This window comes from Micropterus salmoides, unplaced genomic scaffold, assembly GCF_014851395.1.
Source record: "Micropterus salmoides isolate LMB-PRFRI ecotype aquatic unplaced genomic scaffold, ASM1485139v1 Ms_hic_scaffold_5, whole genome shotgun sequence".
Taxonomy (NCBI): domain Eukaryota; kingdom Metazoa; phylum Chordata; class Actinopteri; order Centrarchiformes; family Centrarchidae; genus Micropterus; species Micropterus salmoides.
Window position 1 is genome coordinate 29,285,204 of NW_024044237.1, and position 16,660 is coordinate 29,301,863.

Consider the following 16,660-nt stretch of genomic DNA (forward strand, 5'->3'; position numbering starts at 1 on the left):
GAGAACAACACTTTCATTGTCTCCTTTTGATAGAAGGTTTAATGGGTGACAATCACAGCCTTTTGAGATAAAAAGGTGAGGAGTCACACCTTACACAGTCAGGCACTAAATCCCGCTCCACTGTGATGGCAAATCACGAAAGAGCATAGATAACAATGTCATATAGTTACTAACAAAGGCAACGTTGCTGGCTAGCTTCCAGCTCAGAGGGAACATGCTGTTCATGTGCTGATAGTCCTGCATCCCAGAGACCCTCTGGAAACACTCCAAACATGAGACCACTGGCACTGCCAAGGTTGCATTTAAAACTAATTTAGTCATGCATGCACGTTTCATGTGCCAAATTATGTCTCTAATAGATTTTGGTTGATTTGTATTGAGCCGTAGTCTCTCGTCCGTTAAATCTGGCAGTGTTTTTTTGTTGCATGTGTAATGCAGTATTCCATAAAGTACTTTCAGTTGCATATTGGCAATGTTGAATAATGTTTTTTGTAAGTCTCCATTCCATATTTAGTTAAAGTGTAGGTGAAGACTCTCTTTTCTTGTGTCCATAAAACAGGATGTACAGGTGTTTTGGTACAAAAATATGGAGTAAACCAGAGTTACACAATCCCTATAAGAGGGGAAAAAAACAAACAGAAAATACACAAATTATGCGTTTCAGCCAAGGCAACATACAACATCAGTTGACCATTATCTGAATATCCTTGTGTATGTAAAAGGGTATTGTTTTAAAGTGATGCTTACTAAAACACATCCTCTTATGCTGCCACAACAAAATCAGCAAGACAGGCTCCTAAACAACAGTACATTATATTTTACAATCGATTTCTTCCAAATCAACTCTAATGTTCCTGTGGTGACCAGGGACTGTTTGTTGGTGTTGGGGCCCTAAAAGAGAAATTTGGCTTGTGTGAAAGCAGTTCTCGTAGTGAAAGAGTTTCTCTGGTTGTTTCCTAGCAACCTCCAGCCAGAGTAGCAGTGTAACGCTGCAATTACCGTATGCAGAAGGCAATAGGAGAACCCAGCAGAGATTTAAAAGATTGATTATTGAATTCCATAAATATTTCAATGGGATTAATGACTCTACAGACCAAATGGATGCCGTCACAGCAAAGTATTGAACCCAGACAGAGTTGGAAATCAGTGTTATTCTTCCCCCATTGTGGAACTCTGGGGGATTTCATTAGTAACCCTCCTCCAGCCTTTGGCTTCTATTTGCATCAAGTTAATTGGAAAGAAGAAAGTGGGGGAAGCTGGAACCAAGCATTTTTGGATCATTTAGGCCACCAAGCAAGCCACTTGCCCCAGGAAGATTAAAGCACATCCCCATCCCATTTTATCCAACCTACCCTTTTCTCCTTGTTTTTGAGCTCTTGTGAATTGATCTTTATACGATGTTGCATAACTTTGTGATGATTGCGCTGCACCTCTTTGAGGCCTTTGTTTGAGCGAGATGGAGCGGGTTTCATTTGGCCGGACAGTTGGCTTTGTTCCCGGGTACAGACCTGCTAAGATGAGGTTCAATGACAGAACTGAGAGATCTCTTTGTTTCCACCGTTGAATCCACACTGAGCCATTGTTGTGGTTAAGGCTGCATGTTTATGAATAAAAAAAAGTGTGCTGTTTTTACCCAAGATATCATGATAATTAGTCTTTAGTGAATCAAAAGAGAACTGCGATTTATTGTTTTAATAATCAATTTTGAATATAGTTTGTTGTTAAATCAATATAGCTGATGCACCAGAACCCAATAATTTATATTGTTGTGTATCGTTGTGAAGTTGCATTAAGTTCTGTCCTGCTTTTTAATGTGTTTTTGGGGAAATTTCGTATTGAACTTGTAGTCTAAACAGTGTTAACTCCTGTAAGTAACCTTCGGACAGCGTTTGGATCTGTGCTAACATTAAAAGCGGCGGTTCTTTGGACTTGACACACGGTAGCTAAACATCAGTCATATAAAAGCAATGAAGAAATATTGTTTGTACTTTTTTTGGCCAGTATAGAAATGAAATATGTCTTAAATTGCATTCATAATGATCTTAAAAAGTCTTCTGCAGAGACACTGCATCACAACATCCCATAGCCCAAGGCTCTTTTTTTTTTTTACTGACCAATACCATTCCAAAATATAAAATTTACAATAATGTAATGAAAAGGAAAGCTGCAAATTCTCCTTGGAAACATGAAATGTTTGGCATTTTTTCTTAATGATTAATTGATAATGAAAAAGTTACAGACTGTATTTGTTGCAATTCTATACCATAGGAAAGCACATAATAATTACTTTTACAGCCATGTGTTGTCTTTTGATGCTGCCTCATTGTTTCACTTTCTAAACTGAGATTTCAAAACAGGGCTTTTTAATGTTAATATATTAATTGTGCAGACTTAGATGCAGAATGTGGGCTGAGGCTGTGTTGTTGTTGGATACAGTGGTTGACTCTGAATAAGGCTGTGATCAGAGTAGCGGTTGTCATGCTTTTTTTGATGTAAAATTTGACTTGCGTTCACCCCAGATGGATAAAAGATATAACCGTTATCAAGTCCAAGAACAGACCATGTTAAATCTTTAGAAGTAATCTTGACAACATATTAGTTGCATACAGTGATATCTTTTATAATAACAATGTGAAAATAATATGTCGCTCCTAATGATAACCTGCCGAGTTTTATCACCTCAATCTGCAGCTCCCCCCAGCTTTACAGAGCTTTAGTGTGTTTCAGCTCATTGTTTATCTGTCCGGGCAGCAACTTTACTGTTTTGGTTCACTCTCATATTGTTGTTTTCGGCTGCAGCAGGCAGCTTTTTTCAGAGAGCTCGAAAAACCAGCTGTACATTGCCTCAGCACCAAACAGCTGACAGACCCAGTTCGCCAAATCATCCTAAAAGGTGATCCTATGTTGTGTTCACATCTTGCATCTGCAGTTGAAGAAATTGCTGTAACTGCTCAATTTTGAAGTCCAAACATTTAAAAGAACAATGACATGTTGAACACCAGTTGTATCTGAGTAGGTGTTTAACTTAATTTTCCTCATAACACACCATCACAGTTGGGCTGGTGAAGGCTTATCCCAGATCCATAATTTATTCTTGTGTTACTGTTAAAAGCTTTGAATTCATGCCCCGTGTGACAGTACTGTGGTATTATAGGAGGTGCGACTGTGTCAGCAAATATCATTCAGTGCTAATTAGATCGCTGTGAGATCCTGTATCTGTGTGGCTTGACTAATGCTATGTGGATGGCACCAGACTGATGCAGGAAAGTTAATTTTTACTTATTGGACAACTTGTCTTTCTTATACCCTCAAGGACGAGTGCATTATTGCGTCCTTACAGTGTTTACTGCAGATTCTGAATTAATATTCACTACACGTGCTCGAAGCAAGAAACTATCCTCTCTCACCTTGTGCAGTTCTTTGTATAAATCATACTGATTAATAAATCGTTCTGTACGTGTACTGTGAACAATGCAGCTCTTCATTAATGCTGACCACAAGCTCCTTCCTCATTGTCCTCATCAATTATTTCTTTTCTTACCCCATAACTTAGAGAAACTCTCATCCTCGATGTACAAAATGGTAATCCCAGTATTTCTGTTATTCTGGGCCTTTCTATGTTTACATTATCATCCATAAAACAATTATTTATATATATATATGTAACCACACAGTCAAAGCAGGCATAATTACATTGTTGAAAATAATTTTTAATTGCCACACATCTGTCTCAGTTGGATGATTGTCTCATTGATGGGACATTTTGTTAAACCCAACTGTTGCTGCTTGTGCTGGTTTGCAATCGTGCATTCATCAGAGTGAGTTAGTGAGCTGCAGCAATAAGTTGTTCTCAACCCAATTGTAACACTTTAAGATATATTGACAAGCCACAATGATACTCAAGCTGACACTTTATATAATATGATCTTTATCTTTAGAGGAGGTTGCTGGAGGTTGGTTTTGCTGGGCTAAACACACACACATGCATACACTTCCAAACAAACATCTGTGTCATCTGGCTGCAGCACTGATCAAAGCAGATGGGTTAGAAAGGTCAGTTAACCCTTAGCATTTATTTAGATATGCTTACTGCTAAAACAAATGTGTTGGCTTTCTATGAAACTTGCACACCTTTTATTATTTATTTGAAAAAAAAAGTCCACTTGAATTGTTGCACAGTTCTTGTAAAAGACTAACTCACAATCTGCTGCTACTTACTCTTACATGCATCTAATTTGAATGCCTAAAGAGACAGACTGCAGTTTAGTTCTTGAGGGTTTTGTACTGGCAGGCAGCTCAAGTAGGTGCTGTTAAGCTCATTCACATGCCTCCCTGATTCCTGTTCCAGCCAGTCACCGTGTCCACCAGCTGCCTGACCATGGTGGGAAATAAACAGCAGCTCCCAAGTGCTTTCAAATTTTGTCTGACTGGGAAGTTGTTCTGCTCTACCGGCCACTTCTGCCACCCACCATCATTCAGAGGTGTAATTATACTCAGGAAAATCCATCAAGCTGGTGTAAAAGTGAAAGTGGAGGATGGCTGGATGTACCAGATGCCTTCCTGTAGACAAAAGGAGAGTCCCATGTTCTTCTTAAATAGTATGAACAAGTGGAAGTGTGATTGTTGTCCAGCACTTAAATCAGCATCCATGGCAGAGAGGAAGGAGAGGGCCATGTGCTCGGCTAGCTTAACCTGTTGAGTTAACACCAAGTGCTTAATGGTAATAAGGCTGTTAATTAGCTTTGTGTAGTATGTGCCAGCTTCATTCAGGTGGCACATGGTTTTAATGTAGTCCTTGTGGCAAAACATGAAGGACATTTGTGTTCTTTTTTTATCAAGATTGTTTAAAGTGTTACTTGATGCTCTCATTCTTCATTAATTCAAAATATAAAGCAATAGTTGTTAAATTGCAGTGTGCAGGATAATTACAGGTTTGATATCACACAAACGGTGCCAGGATTCTTTTGTTTTTGTGGTCTTTTGAAGGATTATCTTCAGTTTATGTTTTTCCCCCCAAGGAAATCAATGTAGTGTTTTGGAAATGAGCTCTTCCATTCTGCCAGTGAACCCTTTGCTATCATCACATGCTGTGTCTTTGTAAAACAGGCACTCAGACCTCGACGTTTGACCAGAACAGCCACAGATAGCGGCGTAGCAGCACTCGTCACTGTGTGACCTTGTTGTAGCCCACAAGCCTCCACCTGCTCTCTCACATAGGCTAATGGATAAAAATACCCAGCAGATCCCACACTCTCTGTCAATAGAGATTCAAGGACAGCTGCTGGTCACCCTGTTAACACGGGGAATGTACAAACAAAGGCAAAGGAATACACACATGGACACACGCATATTAACACAAGCAGAGACGGACATGCACACAGTGGCACCCAGTGGAACATCATACTGTTGCCCCTGAGGTGTATGATGAACGTTGTGCACATTTGGAATAAACTGCTGTCACTGCTGTTTTGTCTGCTTCAGGGGAGTGGTCTTCCTCAGTCCCACTTGGCACACTGACACAGACACGCTGCGGCGTTTGTGCTGAGAAGACAATATAATGCAATATATTGCCATTAGCAGATACTGCACCGTAGGCAACGTGACCTTCCAACCTTCAGCACTGGCTGTCTGACTCCCAGTGGTCTGTTTACCTCGTTACACTGCTACAGGCTATTTACCTCCTCTTACAGCAGCTCTGTCCACTTAATTATGCTCCAGCACTCACTTTTATTGTTATTCAGCCTCTGATGCAGTCATATGCTCTTTATTAGACAGCCAGACATTGATGAGACTGACATTTCATTTTATGCAAGGCTGCGTTAAAGTCTGGTGCGGAGAGAAGGGTTTTGCTGTCTTTGTGGTTGTTTTTAATGAAAGTGACATTCAGCAGTTTAACTAATGAACCCCGACAGAAGACCCGACGGACATTTTGCTTTGATGTGCTGTCAGGTAAAGTATGGCTGCAACTAACACTTCTGTTATTTGTGGATTAATCTTTTGATATATAATATGTCAGAAAACATTAAATAATTCCCATTTTCTAAATCTGAAAGTAATATCTTCAGATGTCGTCTTGCTTGAAAAGTGCCTGAACACATTCATCAATTATCAAAATGGTTGCTTATTATTTTTGAAGTAAGATATTCGAAACCGTCAGGTTGGACTTTGGAAACTGAGATTGTGAGAATTATTTGATTAATCAAGGAAGTACTGAGCGGATTAATTGATGATGAAAATAGTTGTTAGTTGCAGCCCTCTTTTAAGACTGATTGTGTCCCAGCAGGTCCCCAGATTCATGGTTCTAATAGTTGACGCAGATGGCTCCACCACTTGGTATGCTAAATAGTACCTTACATAGGTTAGCGAGCAGTAGGGGGTGGAACGCACGGCTGTGATGGCCTCTCTAGGCCTTGCGTGTGTGTGTGTGCGTCTGTTGGTGTGGACACTGAGACATTATCTAGCCAGTGTCATCTGAGGAATGCAAGCCTCACCCCGGCCTGACACACAAGACGGCCCCTCCGCTGTCACGGTAACAGGATCCAGGAATACCGACGCATCACTGAATGAGGGGTTGTTGGCATAGAGAGGCCAACCTGGAAAAGGTCAAACCTTCAAAAGGGAATGTTCTGGATCATGACGTGGTATGGGGCTGCACAAAAATGACTTAATGAATTCATGAATAGATGCATTTCCTAGTTACAGGAGGCTACATTAGTTTAAATAAAAGTAGGTTGCAATTTGCTTTAAATTGAAAAATACATTTTTGAGCTTTTTGCTAACCACTGAATAAGATCTAATATAAAAAAACCAAAGTCCACATATTTTGCATTTCAAACATAAATTCACAAGTTCATTTGATTCTTAAATCATGGTTGTGTCACCTTAATGAGCTGTTTTCGCATACCACATCCTCATTGTTTGATTCCAACCTTGAAGCGGCTGCAGTAAAGTTCAGAGGCTGAAGGTACTGAGTTAAAAGCTCACCCCGCAGTGACAAGTGAGCAATTGTTATAAAACTAGGTCGTCCTCGCTCCCAAGTCGCGGGGGATTAATTTGTGTTTTTCACAGCTATTTTCTGAAACAGAACGACAACAAATCCTCCCCACCCCAAAGTGCTGTGATTAGAACGACCGTTCCTTCTTCGACTGCCAGGGATCAAGGCCGTAAGCATCTTAGACAGGGATGGTGTAATGAGCCAACTGGTAGGAAGATGCAGCTTGTCCGCTGAACGCAGCCTCTAGCAAACTGGAAACTGCTGTAGTCAATACTGCAGTTTTAATGTGATGTCATTGAAAAGAATGCAATTAAAAAAGTCAAAATGTTTCTGAAGTTGTATGCGCTTTATCATCTCTTACTTGTTCCACTGTCCTGTTCTCCTTTAGTTACAGACCGTGGAAAGTTTTTTTTTTTTTTTTTTTTAGCTGAGAAGGATCCAAAACGTAGCTGATGATGGAGTGTGTCATGCTCTACGGTTTGTTTGAACCAACAAATGTCAGGCCTGCTAATCTGACTGCCACTGTAGACAGAAGTAAGGGTCACAATTTGCCAGTGAGATGTTACTCAGTGTGAAACTTAATTCAAACAAGTTCTTTACAAGTTGCCTGGCAGTGCTGACAGAAGTGCATATGCCTCACAGTAGGCGGGCACTCTCACTCTCTCTGCCTCGCCGTTGGCTTGATAGCAGTAGAGTTGGCAGACAAATTCTTGTTTTATGTGAATTAGCATTTTTCACTTCTTTTGGACATTTTATTGCCTAAACATTTAATCAAAAAACATTAATAGATGATAGTACTTGCCCTAGTGTAGATACATTTTATTAAAACTCTCACTCTATTTTTCACGTCACATTTCATAAGCTAAACGATGATGATGATTAATCAAAACAAGTAATGTACTGATTGAACTGATAATAAAAATAATCGTTATATGCAGTCCTACTGACAACAATTCTCCCATATTTATATTAGCAGGGAGACCTGCTGTATCAAATCAAGCATTGAACATAAACATTTGTTATATTGTTATTGAGGAAAAATATAATGAAAATAAAGTATTATGTATAACTAACTATTGGATTCAACAATGACTGTAAAATGCACATACTTTTATAAGCAATGTTTTGCACCGCAGGAAAACCCCACATGTATACTCCAGCACCTGTAACTTCATCACAAAATGTAACATGAAGCTATCATAGCCACAAAAAGTACCAGAAAGTTCATTCTCCCTGGCCACAAAAATCTACAGTACATAATCATACTCAAAAAAACTCTCATAGGCACAAAGGTAGATAAGACACGGGGGCTTTCACCATTGCAGCCCCCTCTCTCTGGAACTCCTTACCCATTCACATCCGAGATAGCAGCGACACGGACTCTTTAAAATCACTTATGAAAACCCACCTTTTTAGATTAGCTTTTAACGTGACGGCTGGAGATGTTACAAAGGAGACACGATCATTGATTTACTCTGCTGGGTGACTCAGTGAAACTGCCATCATGTGTCTGATTTTATGGGTTTATACACTTAATCGGTCATTCCTACGAGATATAAAAACATAACCTCATCACCTTGCAGTTTATGTCAGTCCCTTGGCACACATTCACAGATCACTCTTTCTACTGTATGAGTTCCTGCTCAATTTTACTCGTTTCTATCCAACCATGAACTATAAACCAGATATGGAAATGACACAGGGAATTTGTAGTTGCAATTAAAATGCAAGTGATTGTTGATTCAAACTAGACTCATGGGTGTGTTCAGATGCTCAAAAAAGGAATGTCCTTCATCTCTCTACCTGAGTCTCTTGTTTATCTCTCCCACGGTGTCCCATTGTTTGTGAAAGGTCCAAGCCCCTTTCTTTGATGTTTGTCTACTGTGGTTGATAGATGCATGCAGAGGTCTGCTATCTGCACTCAACCAGAGCCAAATGAATAAATGGATTGACCATTCATGCCACGGTGAAAGTGCTCGACTAGAGGAAAGCTTCCTATCTGGCAAACAGACACCGTGGTGTTAAAAGATAAGATAAGCAGAGACATCTTCTAAGCATAATTTAGGGTGACCCCGGGCTGTTGAATCGAAAGAAATACTGAAATTACCGTATTGGCAACTGTTTTAATAATCAAATCATTCTGAATCATTTAAGCAAAATTGCATAAATGTAAGAATGTGCTACCTTTTTAAATATATATTTTATTGTAAATTTTATTGACTGTTTGTAGAACAAAACAAGTAATTTACAAATGGAACTTCTCATTCATTCAAATTATTATATTTCAAATTATTATATTAGATATTTCATACAAACCTATGTATAACCTATATAACAAAATGTTATTTGCAGCCCTATTTAAGTGGAAGCCACACTCCTTGTCACCGTTCATGTCAAAAACCTGGTATGCAGTAGCAAAACAAACAACATTCTTTTTTATTGATTGAGGTCACTGATCTGGCTTTTTACACGGATATGTTTTCATTCGTTTTCAGTGCAACCTCTGTTGCTCTTCTGTTTTCTCGTCAGTCACAATGAACACAATGCAGGAAGAACATCACAACTTCCTTGACCTCCCTTTGCCCACTGAATGCTTTGCCAGTTAACAGGCTGGCGCCAGGCCCGACACTGCACCCTCTCCCTCTGGGTCCTAACATAATGGGTGGAAAATGGAGGATGTCTTGGTCTGTGAGTGCGTCTTTGGGCCCCAAAACAGGGAAGACAAGGCCTGCTATTGTTTAATTTGTATCCAGGAGAGGAAATGCCTCCACTCGTTTGGCTGCATTTCACTGCTACCATCTGTCTTACAAATGAAGGTGTGCAGTGATGACATATTGTGCTGCATCAAGGAAATGACTGGGGAAGTTAATAAAGAGGTTCAATTGACAGTATGTAACTGGTATGTGAGGAACGCCACGGGTCGTTTTGCAGCTTTGAAGTATCTACAAGGTTTTATCAAGAACAGCATCTTAGTATGTTTTTCCTTTTATTTGAGGCCACCTGTGTTCCTGGAAGGATTAGTTTGGAAAAGGAAGGAGGAGGGATTAGATGGTGTTACTGGTGCCTGGGAGTTGTAGCCCCCCCAAAAGAAGACCAAAAGCCAGCAGATTTAAAAAAAAATAAACAAGCTTTGTCTTTATTCGGCACACACAATTAGCTGAATTTTGGCTCATCAGCATGTCCTACTTTCAGTTTCCCACTACTCATGGTCTGATCTTCTTCCTGTTTCTGTTCTATGAGAGACTAATGGGCCTGCTTTCAGCCAAAGATGTGAATGAACACCTAAAGTGATGTTGAAAGCATAGATCAAACACCCTCTGCTTTTGATCTCTGTTCTAACCAAAAGCATACAAATTAGCTTAGAATAAGCCATGCTTAATAAAGCAAATTAATCGCATGAACAAAAGCACTGAAACCCTTATTGTAATGGCGAGGGTCTTGCTATGATTTGATGATCCTGTCCATGTCCTAAAACTGTCATGTATCTCCTCTCCTACACTTTGTGGTGATTGTGTTTGGCTCCGTCGGAAAGGAGACCAGACCGAGAAAAGAAAGAAAATCAGACCAGAAAATGTAGGGCTCAGTGAGTGGAAAAGATGGGGTCCTTTACATTCTTTCCATACAGTCAATCTGAAATATTTGAGACTGAAGCCACAATTGATGGTTTTGCATATTTCTCCTTGTGAGGCTGCTTTTGAGTGGTGCTATTATATCCACTGTGATGTCACTGTGGAAGGGGAAAAAGAAACCTGCAGCACTGCCACCTAGTGATGCCTTTCTGTCGGGATTATTGGATACTTCGTGCCTGAGAAGGGATCAACACAGTCAAAACTGATCTGTGTGTTGTAGATCCCTGGAATCCCTGTCCTCCACTCCACACTCAGACTAGTTGTCACATTTAATGAAAACTTTGTATTCAGTATTTTCAGTAAAATAAAAAAATATAATAAAATATCAAGTTTTCTAAAGTCTTTTTTTTTAAAAACTAAAACCAGTGTTCAAAGTTAGCACTGGAACCATTAAAGGCCCCTTAAAGGAAGTAATAATGTCACTGACCTTATCAAGTTTGTAGCACCCAACCAAACCTGAGAGTCAGAACCAGTGAATTTGTTGCACTTTGGCTTTAAAACCATCAAAATATCTGCTAGTTAATTGTCTGTCTAGTAATTGATTAGCACTATGATCACTATCATATTGGGGTATTTGCTCACTGTCCTTATATGCTTCTTCTATTTTTCTTAACTCTCTATTGTGTCACAGCTCAATGACATTGGTTGTCATTGTGCTGTGACATTTACTCAGCGTTTCCCTGGAGAAACGCTTGTTCTGCACGTTTTAGATCTGTCCCTGCTCCAACAGATTTTTTTTTAATGATCAGCTTGTTATCAAGCAGCTTCAGGAGTTCTCCAGGAGAGGTCTGAGAAACGCTGCTAGCGCAATATCCACTATGTACCCAGTTAATCAAGGCTGTAGTTTCTCAGTTACCCAGTAAGTGGCAGTATGTGTCTGAACATTGCCTCTGTTGAACCATTTCTTCTGTGCATGCTGTTTCACTTGACCACAGACACTTTGAACATAAGGATTTGGTTAGTGAGGATATCACTGTGTGATGTAATAGGGCCAGGCAGCCCTGAGGACAAAAGAGTTTCTTTCTGTTTCCGTTTCATAAGAGGCCAAACCCAATAAAAAATTTAAAAAAAGGTTTATGCTGACTTCATGACACCATGTTGTTTCATAACACAGTGTGTCACATATTGGTTGATAATTTGGTTATTTGTAACAGGTTGTCTACAGAATGCAGATTATTAAATATGTTTTTTTTTTCACTTTGTTGTCAGACTTTAACTCGCCCAGTTTTAAGTCAAACGCAACAGTTTGTATATGGTGGTTTGTGTTTCATGTAAAGGCATCTTACATTGAATATCTCACCAGAAACAAGTGTTAAGTGTTACAGACATGCATTGTTTTTATAAGTTATTTTCAGCTTTTATAAATACACCAAACCAGCACAAACAAAGTCTTATTTAGCTTTTGTGGTCAACATTTCATAAAATGTTCAATAAGCTTATGATTGCTGCTCCCAGAAACATAACCCAGAGACAGGGTGGCCATTGTGTGTGGTTTCATGTGTATGTGTTTGTGTGTGCCTGGCGGGGTCTTAACACAGAGTCTCTGTTGTCCCTCCGCTCTGCTGTCGCCACATCTACCTCCAGTTGCGCCGACAAAGGCATCCCAGTAGCTGCGACCAGTACCCCAACACGCACATGCGCACACACACACACAGTCAGTGCCCCAGTGTGTACCAATAGACAGTGATGTAGCTGTGCTGGCTGCCAGCTCTCAGAAAGGGCCACTTTGTTTCACCTCTGACTTGGATTCATGCCAAACAATCTGAGAATCGCTCACTGGGTCACTTGATGAAGTAATTGAATGGGGAGTTGATAGTTATGCAGTGTACTTCTTTATTTTTTCCGTGCATGGTGCATTATTGCTTTCTAATCCAATGCTCAGTCTCACAAATCACTGTCACTGTCCATGTAAAAGGTTTTCTGTTGTATGATTAGCCAGTTTGTCCACTGCAGAATGAATTATCAGTATTTATTTAGTCTTTGCAATTGAGTAGAATAAATTAAGCAGGTAGTTGATTGACTGAAATGTAATCGAAATCTGATAATCGATTATCATTAATCTAGGAAAAATGCCAACTGCTCTCAGCAGTATTTGCTGCTTTTATTTGGTTTATACCATATAAAAATAATCTAGAATGAAAGTAATCTTTAGTGGCAGCTGATTTTATCGGTTGGCTTTGCACAAGATAAACACAACAATGACATACGACCAACCTCTCACCACCCTATCAAATTGATATGGTGAAAGTGTTGGCTGTTTACACTTCTAAAATACAGGGTTTTTTTTCAGCTGCTGCAGTCAGGTAGTGTACAGTGGGTTTATCAGAGCTTTTTCACTAAGAGCAGTTGGCCATAAAACCAAAGTAAGGGCTGGAGGTTGCTATAAAACTCTGTAGAATGGAGGGAAACTTTAAAATTGGGTGATAAGTCTCTGTAGGTTTCTCACAGCTTCTTGCGCATTTCATTCATTGTTCATATAAAAAAAATATTGATTGTAGCAGCTCTTAAGCTCTAGCTCTAAACAGCTGTGTCTAACAGCACTTTTCCTCTGTTCCTCAGGATCTGGAGATTGTCTACTCTTATCTCCATGGGATGGAGGCCTTGTCCAACCTGCGAGAGCACCAGCTGAGGTCAGTGTTTGCACAAATTTCTGGTACTTAATTAACATAACTTAGAGCTTGATGTTCCACATGAATTTCAAATGCAAATTAAAACACAGTGACAACTCCTCAGTGTCTGCTCCATAACGGTTTTAGTGAAGGATGGAAAATTAACACCAAGCTGCCAGCCAAATGCTGGTGAAATTGGTCTGGTTTTCTAATCGAGTAGCCACTTTGCCTTCCAACTGCTTATTGGCTGTAAATATTTGACTCTCTATAAAGCAAATCTACCTGCTAAAAAGTCAAAGTGACTAGTACAGCTTTCACTGAGACTGACGCATCAAAAGTACATTTTGCGTATTGGTCTAAAACACAGTATTTTAAGCATGATTAATGTTAAAGTCAGTTTTCCCACTTTTCTAGATAACAAAGGGTTACAGTGTGTTGGTTCTTGTATTTGTTTGCACATTAACATGATGTGTGAAAAGTCTGAAGGCAAATGAAAAGATTGACAAACAATATCTGGCCCCAAAATGTTGATCACAGCAGTAAGCTCATATTTTCTTCTGATGTGAAGTACTCGCACATTCAAAAGATCTATGCTGCTGTGTGCATTTATCACACAGTGACCTCTGAATTCTCCAAATGTCATCGAAAGGGTTTATTTGCGGATTTACATTAACAGAGAGGTTCTGATTTTGTCAGGAATTTATCAGCGGGTGCTATTGTTCAATCAGGTAACTTGACATATGAAGATATTGATAAGTGCCCTCAGACCAAGACCAACTGAAAAGACAAGTGTGCCTTTAAAGTCTCAAATTTGACCAAACTTCTCAAACTACCCTGATGTGAACATGTTCTGTTGTGCGATTTTGCCTTTTGCTGTCCTCTCACCAGGTTAGCCTTCCAGTCTTTTCTGTCTGTAGACTTTCCAAACACTGTATGTCAGATGTCTGTTCCCAGCATGCCTTGTGTGCATACATGTGGATTATACTGGCGACAGAACAGTGTAGCAGTACATGACCCGTGAGCTGGAACATTCCACTGTGTGACCCCTCAAAGGCCTCCCACCCCACAGCAACCCCTCTCCCTCCTCCCTGTTTGGATCCTGAGGAATGTCCCCGTGGTCCCACAGACCAGTCCACCACTCCTGCCAACTTTGGTTTTCCTAACTTAAAAAAAACTCCCAGCCAGCCAGACATCCTACTAACTATGGGGATTATGTTATAGTTCTTTTTTCTCCACATTTCAATGGAATGTGTTGTTTTTCATCTGTAGTTCTTTTCGCAGCGACGTGTTTTTCAGAGCCAGAATTGTTCTTCAGTTGTTGTACAAAGGGGGGCTGCAACACGGCCAATGCCCCCAGTTATTTTTGAAGCCTTTTGTGTTTTGATCAGCTACTGTTTACTATAGTTGCCCGTCTGTGATGTTGAGGCCCTCTTGTCTTCTCTGGAAGCATCTTGGGGAAAGCCTGATGTGGATGATTTTTTCACACTTTATGTTGGGGAAAATGGGTTTAGTTCCAAAATCAGAGATATGTCATTTGAAAAAATCTGACCCATTATTTACCCTTACAAGAGTGCAAAACAAAAAAAAGTTAAGTCAAATGTAGAGTTAAATCCTTGGTTGCATAATAATAGTACTTTCAAATAATTGGTTATATTTGTAATGTTTCATGCATAATACTATTAAACTAAGGAAAACAAAACAACATTTCACTAATTGGAGCAGTGGGAGCACAAGTGAGTTTGTGCCTAATTCAGAAAGAGAAACGACTGCACAGAGTGTTTAAACCCTCGCTCTGTAAATATGCATCAGACCTGGTTTAATGACACTTGTTTTGGAAGCAGATGCTTAAACAGTCTTGTGACTTTATGGTTAATTGTTCAAATAAAATATATCTCGTGGTCCAGTAAATCAGTAACCACCTCTTATCATTTTATCAGTACAGTCATCAGCAACACACAATTAAATGACGCATGCATAAAATAAAAAACAGTAACATAAAATATTACCAACAAACACAATAAAACAAATAGGAAAGCTGATGCCAGATTAAAAAGATGTCTTACATTTCTTCTTAAAAAATGCCAAGAAAGTGTGCCGCCATGAGATAAAGAGGGCGTGTATTCTACAGTGTAGGGGCACAGTAACATAAATCACCCTCACCAGATTTTATAAGGAACTTCTAAAAGAAAGGCAGTGGAAAATCTGAGATTTCTGACAAGCTGGAAGGATTCCTTTTTTTATTGTATATTGTACTTTAACTGCCCGTAGAATAGTTCCCAACCATATTGCATGTCATATCAGGATATTACAAGCATAACTGCAATAGCGGTTAAAAGTAGAAACATGTATCTGAAAGTTTAATAGTAAATGTCTGAACAAATGACTTCTACAGTAGCTTCAATAGACCAATTTTATGCCTCCACACCAGCAACAGTCGTGACTGGTGGCGTTATGTTTTAGTCTGTCTGTCCTCCCGTCCCTTTCTCGCGAACAAGATATCTCAGGATTTCTTCAAATTTGGCACAATGTCCACTTGGACTTAGAATTTGGTTGTCAAAGTCACTGACCTCACAAAACACATTTTTGGCCATAACTCAATTGATGACTATATTTCACAGTTGGCCACTGAGTAGGTGACACATTTGACTCAAAGGTGATTGAGACTTCACAATAGGGTGTCAGCCAAAAAGAATGAATTCTGGCAATTCCAGATTTCACACACGTTGACTGGGACGACACAATGAGAAACAATAACTAGCACCCCACCCTACCTTTATTCACTTCTTCCAAATTTCACTACATATTATATTATTCTGGACAGACATGTATGTAAACTGCTACTTGACTGGTTGGCAGAGGCATATAACTTTGGGGTGGTCATTCTGGTTCAGTATTATCAGCATCACGTTCACTGCTTGTCACTGATGGTGGCCGAGAGTCATTCTGGGAAATGTAGGCTTAAAATGACTCACAAATCTCACTTAAATTATATAATTATGTAGCAATCAGGGGTTGAAATGTTGCTTTTCAGTGTTTGAAGCCACACCCTTATTAAAGCTTAATCTTGGTATCCTAACCAGCCAAAGTTATAGTTTCCTCTTATTGTTTTCTGACTGCCACTCTCCCCTCCCTCTCTTCTCTGTCCCTGCAGGATAATGTGCGAGACGGTGCGTTATGAGAGACATGAGGCCAATGAAGTGCTATACTAGTAAGTACCACAATGCCTGGAACTGCATGGGTGTGGACGCCTGTGTGTAAATGGATACTGATGATATTTGGTCAAATAGTCACATCTCTACCAGCATATGAACACATGAAAAACAACAGGAGCAGCCAGTATAACTTCAATTAATTTCAATTCTGTGTGATCAAAACACACTTTGGCCCGGGCATTACTCAGAGTTATTGATGAGCTGAGGCATGCTGGG

The 16,660-nt window shown here is 39.7% G+C and overlaps 1 protein-coding gene across 10 annotated transcripts in view; it reads left to right on the forward strand.

The window, feature by feature from the left end:
- The window catches only part of rapgef2 (Rap guanine nucleotide exchange factor (GEF) 2), a 106,515-nt gene that overhangs the window by 11,632 nt on the left and 78,223 nt on the right, over window positions 1-16,660 (forward strand). For all 10 annotated transcript variants that reach the window (XM_038698737.1, XM_038698740.1, XM_038698742.1 and 7 more), the window contains exons 2-3: window positions 13,183-13,253; window positions 16,384-16,440. In XM_038698737.1, the coding sequence (XP_038554665.1) occupies window positions 13,183-13,253; window positions 16,384-16,440 (128 nt within the window). The remainder of the gene's footprint in view (window positions 1-13,182; window positions 13,254-16,383; window positions 16,441-16,660) is intronic.